Here is an 8,857-nt window from a genome sequence, read left to right on the forward strand (position 1 = left end):
AACAAAATATTACCAAACCAAATTCAACAATATAAAAATCCCAAAATCAAGTGTGATTTATTCCAGGAATGCAAGGATGGTTCAATATCCCCAAATCAATATGATACATCACATTAACAAAAAGAAGGATAAAAATCACACGATTATCTCAATAGACACAGAAAAGGCATTTGACAAAATTCAACATCCATTCATGACAAAAATTCTCATCAAGTTGTTATAGAAGGAACATATCTCAATATAATAAAGGCAATTTATGACAGACTCACAGCTAACACCATACTCAACAATGAAAAGTTAAAAGCTTTTTCTCTAGAACCAGGAACATGACAAGGATGCCCATTCTCATCACTTCTGGTTAACATAGTTTGGAAGTCCTAGCCGTAACAATTGGAAAAGAAATAGAAATAAAAGGCATCCAACCAGATGGGAAGAAGTAAAACTGTCACTATTTGTAGATGACATCATACTATGTATTGAAAACTCTAAAGTCTCCACCAAAAAATGATTAGAACTAATAAGTGAATTCAGTAAAGTTGCAGGATATAAGAATACCTAGGAATAAACTTAACTAAGGAGGTGCAAGTCCTATAATCTGAAAACCATAAAACACTTACGAAGGAAATTGAAGACAATACAGAGAAATGGAAAGATATCCCATGTTCATGGATTGGAAGAATTAATATTGTTAAAATGTCCATACTACCCAAAGCAATCTACAGATTTAACACAATCCCTACCAAAATACCCATGACGTTTTTCACAAAACTAGAACAAATAATCCTAAAACGTATATGTAACCACAAAACACCCCAAATTGCAAAAGCAATCTCAAGAAAAAAGAACAAAGCTGGAGGAATCACTCGCCCTGACTTTAGACTATACTACAAAGCTACAGTAATCAAAACAGCATGGTGCTTGCACAAAAACAGACACATAGATCAATGGAATAGAATAGTGAGCCCAGAAATAAACCCACACACTTATGGTCAATTAATCTAAAACAAAGGAGGCAAGAATATATGATGGGAAAAAAGTCTCTTCAATAAGTGGTACAAGGAAAACTGGACAGCTACATGTAAAAGAATAAAATTAGAACGCTTGTTCATATCATATGCAAAAATAAACTCAAAATGAACTGAAGACCTAAATTTAAGACCTGAAACCATAAAACTCCTAGAGGACAACATAGGCAGAACACTCTTTGACATAAGTTGTAGCAATATTTTGGGGGATCTCTCTCCTAACACAAAAGAAATAAAAGCAAAAATAAATAAATGGGACCTAATTAAACTTAAAAACTTGCACAGCAAAAGAAATATTGACAAAATGAAAAGACAACCTACTGAATAGAAGAAAATATTTGCAAATGATATTACCAGTAAGTGGTTAGTTTCCAAAATATATAAATAGCTTATACAACTCAATATCAAAAAGTCAAACAACCTGATTAAAAAATGGGCAGATGTGCATCTGGAGCTTGTGCTCTGCAATGGGAGAGGCCGTGACAGTGAGAGGCCCGTGCACCGTGATGAAGAGTGGCCCCCGCTCACCACAGCTAGAGAAAGCCCTTGCACAGAAACAAAGACCCAACACAGCCAAAAATAAATAAATAAAGAAGCTTTCATTTAAAAAAAAAGGGCAGAAAACCTGAATAGACATTTTTCTGAAGAACATGTACAGATGACCAACAGGCACATGAAAAGATGCTCAACATGGCTAATCATCAGAGAAATGCAAATCAAAACAATAATGAGATATCACATCACACCTGTCAGAATGGCTACCATCAAAAAGTCTGCAAATAATAAATGCTGGAGAGGGTGTGGATAAAAGAGAACCCTTCTACACTGTTGGTGGGAATGTAAACTGTTGCAACCACTATGGAAACAGTATGGAGCTTCCTCCAAAACTAAAAATAGAACTACCATATGATCCAGCAATTCCACTGCTGGGTATATATCTTGAAAAGATGAAAACTAATTCAAAAAGATACATGCACCCTGATGTTCACAGCAGCACTATTTACAATAGCCAAGACATGGAAGCAACCCAAGTGCTCATCAACAGATGAATGGATCAAGAAGATGTGGTATATATATAATATGGAATACTACTCAGCCATAAAAAAGAATGAAATAGTGCCATTTGCAGCAATGTGGATGGACCTAGAGAATACTGTGCTTAGTGAAATAAGCCAGAGAAAGACAAATACTATATGATTTCACTTATATGTGGAATCTAAAAAATAAAACAAATTAATATAACAAAACAGAGACTCACAGATATGAGAACAAACTAGTGATTACCAGGGAGGAAAGGGAATGAGGGAGGGGGAAGACAGTGGTAGGGGATTAACAAACTACTATGCCTAAAATAAATAAGCAAGGATATACTGTACAGCATAGGAAACTATAGCCATTGTTTTATAATAACTTTAAATGGAGTAAAATCTACAGAAATATTGAATCACTGTGTTGTATACCTGAAACTAATATAACACTGTAAATCAACTATACTGTAAATCAGCAATAAAAGGAAAAAGAAATAAATTGGAGTAAATTAAATGGTCATTTTGAAACATTCTCCCATATTGGACATTTTCTTTCTCTAGCAATCTTAGAACTCCCCTGTCTTTAAAGGGAACAACAGCGCTTCCCTGGTGGCGCAGTGGTTGAGAGTCCGCCTGCCAATGCAGGGGACACGGGTTCGTGCCCCAGTCCGGGAAGATCCCACATGCCGCGGAGCGGCTGGGTGCATGAGCCATGGCCGCTGAGCCTGCGCGTCCGGAGCCTGTGCTCCGCAGCGGGAGAGGCTACAACAGTGAGAGGCCCGCGTAGCGCAAAAAAAAAAAAAAAAAAGGGAACAATAAATCCTCCCGCCTCCATCCATAGCTCTCCTTCCTCAGTCTCCCAAGTTCATCCTTTGCACCCATGCCCATTGCCTCCACCTCTCATCTGCCCATTCTGCTGTTCACACCTTGCCACCACCTGCACATGGCCTTGCTCTCTCCCAAGCCACCAGCAGGACCATGTCCCCTGGGAACTCTTTCCAGCCCTTACCCTCTTCACCCTCTTGGGAGCATGTGGCTCTATTGGTCATCCCCTCTTTCTGGAATTTTCTTTCTTGGCTTCCAGGACATTGGGAAATCATTCATGCATTTATTTATTAATATCTTTTGAGGTCTGTGCATGCCAGGTACTGGGCCAGGCACTGGAGCAAAACAAGATCAACTCTCTGCAGTCACGTTGGTCACACTCCCGAGCAGAGGCAGATTTCATTAGATAAGCACACAAACCACTGCTTGAGAACTGGAGTGAGTGCTATGAAGGAAGAGTGTGGGGGTTTTGAGAACATAAGACAGGATGCCCTCACCAAGGCCAGGTGTCAAGGCTTCACTCAGGAGGCAGTGCTTTGAGCTGAGGTCTGCAAGAGGATCAGGAGGCAGCTACTTGGGAAGAACAATCTAGATGTTGCAACAGCATGTGCAGAGGCCGAGATGATGGAGGAGCACAGCCTATTGGGACGTTGTGAAAGGAAGCCCCTGTGACCAGTGCAGAGTGAATGAGGGGGAACGTGGCATGAAGTGAGACTGGAAGGGTGGGCCGGAGTCAGCTTTTGCCTTGTAAAACCATGGATTAGGATTCTGGACTTTATCTTATGTGAAATAGCTGTGTGGGCATACAAGTTGTGACCTGCACAATCCCTGGGGCCAGAGTTGTATTGTAGTCTGTGGTAATGATACCTTGGAAATATGAAGATGTGCCCTGGAGTTGTGCAGTGTGCATCCTGCACAACCATACCCAGAAGCCAAATAGTCTAGCTGCAGTGGGTAGAAGGGACTGGAGAGGGCAAGAGGCTTTGAGGAGCCCAGTTAGGAGCCTGCTGCAGTGGCCCCAATGTCAGCCTACTTTCCCCTTCACGCTCACTCCCTTAGTGAGCTCACCTTTGTCCCTGTCTGCCTTTCTAGCAGTTCCTTCTTAGGGTAACTTCCTAATCTTTGACTTGGGTGGAATTTAAGGAACACTCATCGCCAAGCAGTCAGCGGAGGACAGGAATCAGCCCAGAGGACATAGGACCCTACCTGACAGAAGGTGATTCAGCATTAGCAAGGCAAGGTAGCAGGGCTCAGCCACTGGGCAGGGTCCAAGCTGGAGGCTCACGTACGTGCACAAACCAGCATGGGAGCAGAAAGGAAGCTGAGCTCCAGGCCTCACGGGTGGTCCCTGAGCCCCTGGTCTATCGCAAGAGAGCTTGAAGCAGAGTCTGAACCCAGCAGGGGTGGAGTAGGATTGGTCTACAACCGGGACTAAGGCCTGGGAGGGGGCAGGCAGGATGGGGCCCAGGGGTTTGGGGAGCCCTAAGGAGATTCCCCAGCCCTGGGCCCTTGGCTTGTGGCCCAGTAGGTGTTGATCTTTGCAGGGCCTAGGGCCTGGGCACACCTGACTGTGGCAGCTACAACTGCAAGAGTCCCAAGGCTAAGACCTGGAACCACAGCCCAGCCTGCCAGAGCCACCGGCCTCCCGCTCTGCTGGTCCTGGACGATCCCTGTTCCTCTTGACCATGCCGCTGCTGGAGCCCTGACATTGTCCCCCAATCCCTTCCCTCCCAGTGACTCAGCCTCCCACCTTTGAAACCCAGAGCATTTATTATTTTCTATTATTTTCTCTTACATCATTTACTTCATCAGACCTTCTGCACAGTTAGGGTTTTTTTCAAATAACTTTAGTGAAATATTATCCAACGAGCCACCATATAACCAGCACCCAGCTCAAGGGATACAGCAATCCCAGCTCCCCAGACTTCCCTCCGCTTGCCCTTTTTGGACACAATCTTCAACCTCAACTCTCCTGACTTGTATAGTCATCAGGTTTTTGCCTTTTTCCTTCTTTTTTTTTTTTTTTAAACTTTTCCTTTTCCTTCTGTTACCTCAGTCTGCATCCCTAAGTAGTAGGCAGAGTTCCTTTCTTTATGTTTTCACTATGCCAGTTCCTCAGGGAAGGCGCTCCCACAGGGGTGTGAGTGCAGAGGGGCAAGTGCAGGGTGGGGCCTTGGGGGGCAGGAGAAGGCAGAGGAGTCCACAGAGGGTTAGAGGGGCAGCCAGAGGAGGTGACCAGTAAAGAGAAGGAAGAGAGGGAGGGGTCAGGGGAAGTGAGGGCGGGAGGAAATGGTTGTATAAAAGCTCAGGACCCACGGTGGAACTCTCCTGAAAATATAATCCAGCTCCCAGCCTCAAACCTGGCCGCCTTGCTCTGTCCTTAATCTTTCGGATGACACAATCTATTGAGTACTCCCTGCCGGGTGGGCTTCTCTGCCCTTTAGGGGCCCTCCCTCCCGTCTTAAGGGAGAGGCAGCTTAGTTCTCCTAACTCACCACCTCGTCCCCCAGCGTAGCTGCAGGCCCTCCCCTCCTTGCCACCCCTCATGGCTGGCTCTGTGGGGCAGGGTGAAGGCAGAGGGAGAGGGGCCCCGAGAGACAGGTGAGACCCAGGGCAGAGTCGGGTCAGGGTCCTCTCGCCTGGGATTCTGTTTCCAGGGCGAAGACTACATGCTCTGGTGCCTGCTTTCTTTCAGTGAGAGATGAGACGCCCATGCCCCAGCACCTCTGCCCCTCGCTGCCCCCTGCTCTGAATTCTTGCTGCACACACTGCCCATCCTTCAACACCCACCTGCCCCTGGTTGTCTCATGGGGATGCTCTTCTCTCCCAGCAGGACAGGGAGCTAGCTCTTCAGGAGCACAGAATGGTGTCCTATGGGAGAGGGGAGACACCCTCCCCAGGACCATGCTGGGCACGTGGTGGGTGGCAGAATGAAGAGGACACCCAATGCCAGTTTGGGGCCATGTGGCACCACTGAAGCAATGTGTGTTTTTTTGTTTTCTATGCAGACATCGTCAACTGTGACCTGAAATCCACACTGCGAGTGTTGTACAACCTCTTCACCAAGTACCGGAATGTGGAGTGAGGGGCAGACTGGACCGTCCCCTGAACCGCCTTAACCTGCTTATTCCTGTCTCTTGCTCTGTGCTCTCTCCCAAGTCCGCCTGCTCTATTCCCAGAGATAGTGGAAACTGAGATTAGGAAGGAAATGATCAGTAACTCAGGGGGCTGACCCACACCTCCCAGGCTCTGAAGCTGACCCTGCGATGGCTTGTGAAGGTTGTTGCCATCCTGGTGCCAGGTCCAGATTTCCCTCAGTGCGATCTGGAACCAACTTAGGCACAAGAGCCCACCCACCCACCCACCCTCAGAAGATGAAAATAAAGGTAATAGTTACCATTGAATGGGTGTAACCTATGGGCTGGGCACCACACTAAGTGCTCTGAGCTACTCAGACTCACAAATACTCATGACTCCCATTGAAGCAGATGTTATCAGCCCCTTTTACAGATACGGAAACTGAGGCTCAGAGAGGTTACATGACTTGCCAGTAGCTGCCATTGGTTTTTCTTCTTTGAAGAACATATGTGTTAATAACCAGCCCGTTGCATTACAGTCTCTGCACATTCTATCCTTGTGTGTGTGTGTGTGTGTGTGTGTGTGTGTGTGTCTACGTGTGCACCTGTGGCTCCAAGAAGACAGGAGCCCCCTGATCTCACCACCAGGCAGGCTAGGTCAGGGCTCAGTGATTCACACTGAAATTGGCAAATCAAATTTCACCCAATTAATAGTGTGTGCGTGGCAGGAGTCATGTCCCTCAAATCCTTTGCAAATGAAAATTACTCTTAATTCCTTCAGATTTGTAATAACCCCTTACTCTGGTTTCAGGGTGACATTTGGGGTAGATTCTGTTTAAAATTAATGGAGTGGCACATTTTGCAGCCTTCTCGCTTGATTGCATGTAATGGAAGTGCCCTATATTTTCCTACAAAATAAGTCCTCAATTCACTATCATTAGGCAAATGTGCAATATACCCAGGCACCACAGAGAGCTGGGCGCGGGCCCATGCGAGCAGGGCTTGGGAAATAGGGCTCTTCAACAGGGACCCTTGAGCTTAAAGAAAGGAACTCCTTTTTGCCCTCTAATTGATCATTTAGACCATTTCTGGCTAAGTCTGCCCACATGCAATTACTGGCTAATTCAGGTGAGGAAAAATGTAAGTTATTTAGACCCAAGCTGAGTGGTTTCCTTGCGTGGGTTACCCGCAGACTTGCAGTTACATGGATCCCCTCTACGTGAACCCAAGTTTGGAATACAGGGCTCTAGTTGTCCCAGCCTGCGGGGCCTGGGACAGGAATAGGAATAGGATAGGAAAGGGGCTGAAGTGGGGGCGACTAGGAGGACAAGAAGCGTGGGGCAAATACTTGCACACTTAGTATGCATGGGACCCCCTTAGACCGAAGGTTCCAGCTTGGGGTACTTAACACTTGTACTCATAAGTTGACCAAGCCCTTAGGATAATTAATAACTTGTACTGATATTATATCTTCATTATAGAATTTTCCTAAGTATGCTCAGTGGACACCAGTCTGTATCCCCACCGCCAGAAGTCTATGCCTGCTTTGTCACTACTTTAGGCCCAATTGCCCAAAGCCCATCCCTAGTTTGAGGAATTCACTGTGATCTCTGTCTACACCACCCAGAGGGAGGCCTCCCATCATGTCCAAAACATTCCTTCCAGCTTTTCATCACTTCTTACTCTATGGTCTAGCTGCAGTCACTCAGAACCCATACAATTTCAATATATTACCTATTTCTGGGGAGATTTTGCTCTAAGAAAGAAGTATTAGCATAATGAGCATTAAGGATAGAAAGAAAATGTACTCTCTGGGTCAATTTGTGCAAAAGTATACAATTCTTTTTACATAATTAGTGAAATATTTCATTTGTCATTAGGAAACACTAAATACTGTGATATTTGTTTGCTCTCTTTTAAATTCCTGATAGCAAATCAACATAAATAATTGCTTTGTCTCCTTGAGCAATACTAAAGCGGGATGAAATAAATAATGCATTCATTTAAACGTGCTTTGCTGTATGAATTTTGTCTCCTTTTTTTGTGTTCTTATATTCAAGCTGCAAGTGGACAGTGGACAAGTGGCCTTATGAAGAGCATTCTTTTTTTATATTTTACAAATATACTGTATGAAGACACATCAGAACACTCGGAAACTTTTTTAATAGCAGGTCTAGTTTATCAGAAAATTGTGTTTCGAGACTGAGGTCTTCGCCACAGTCCAGAATCCCAGGGCTTGGGCCTGGTTTTATGATGCTGCCGTCTCATTTAGAGGTTTTGTTTAGATTCTGGAATCTTCTGCCTAATACATGACTATGTTTTTGAAGGGGGGTAAAAGGCATCAGGAAACAAGCCAGACTTAACCCTCATCTCTTTTAAAAGAAAAAAGAAAAGCTGAGGCAAGAATCAAGTCTCTGTAGGCTCACTGGGTCCTTTTTTCCCCCTTTTCCTCTTTTCTAAATTTAAATTCATTGATTTTTTAATAGTTGATGTATAAATGGTACAAAATTTAAAAAGTGTGAATGGGTATCTAGTGAAAAACCTACTTCCTCTCCCTCCCCTCCCCCAGCAGCCAGTACCTGTCCCCAGAAGCAACTATTTTGTTCTGTTTCTTATATTCACTTCCAGAGATACCCCAACAATATAAAGCATATAATTATTTGTCAACATACATATAAAATCATTCTTTAAACATAAATAGCATATTATACATAGTATCGTGCACATTGCTTTTTTCACTTAATGTTCTATCTTGGAGATTATTCTGCACTGAGTATTAAAACTTCTTACAGTTTAAAATGAGAATATGAGTACTTTATAAATACAAATGCACACCTCTGGTCTGCATGAGCTAGAAAACGAAAGCCCTACCAGAAGGAGGTAATGTTGCCTAGGCAGTGAT

General features: G+C 44.4%; 1 protein-coding gene across 1 annotated transcript in view; it reads left to right on the forward strand.

Moving 5' to 3' along the window:
* Positions 1 to 7,967, forward strand: part of PARVA (parvin alpha) — a 179,387-nt gene extending 171,420 nt beyond the window's left edge. Inside the window, exon 14 of the mRNA XM_060018506.1 lies at positions 5,887 to 7,967. Within this exon, the coding sequence (XP_059874489.1) occupies positions 5,887 to 5,963 (77 nt within the window). The 3' untranslated portion in view covers positions 5,964 to 7,967. The remainder of the gene's footprint in view (positions 1 to 5,886) is intronic.
* The last annotated feature ends 890 nt before the right edge of the window (positions 7,968 to 8,857 follow it).

Source organism: Delphinus delphis, chromosome 8, assembly GCF_949987515.2.
Source record: "Delphinus delphis chromosome 8, mDelDel1.2, whole genome shotgun sequence".
Taxonomy (NCBI): Eukaryota; Metazoa; Chordata; class Mammalia; order Artiodactyla; family Delphinidae; genus Delphinus; species Delphinus delphis.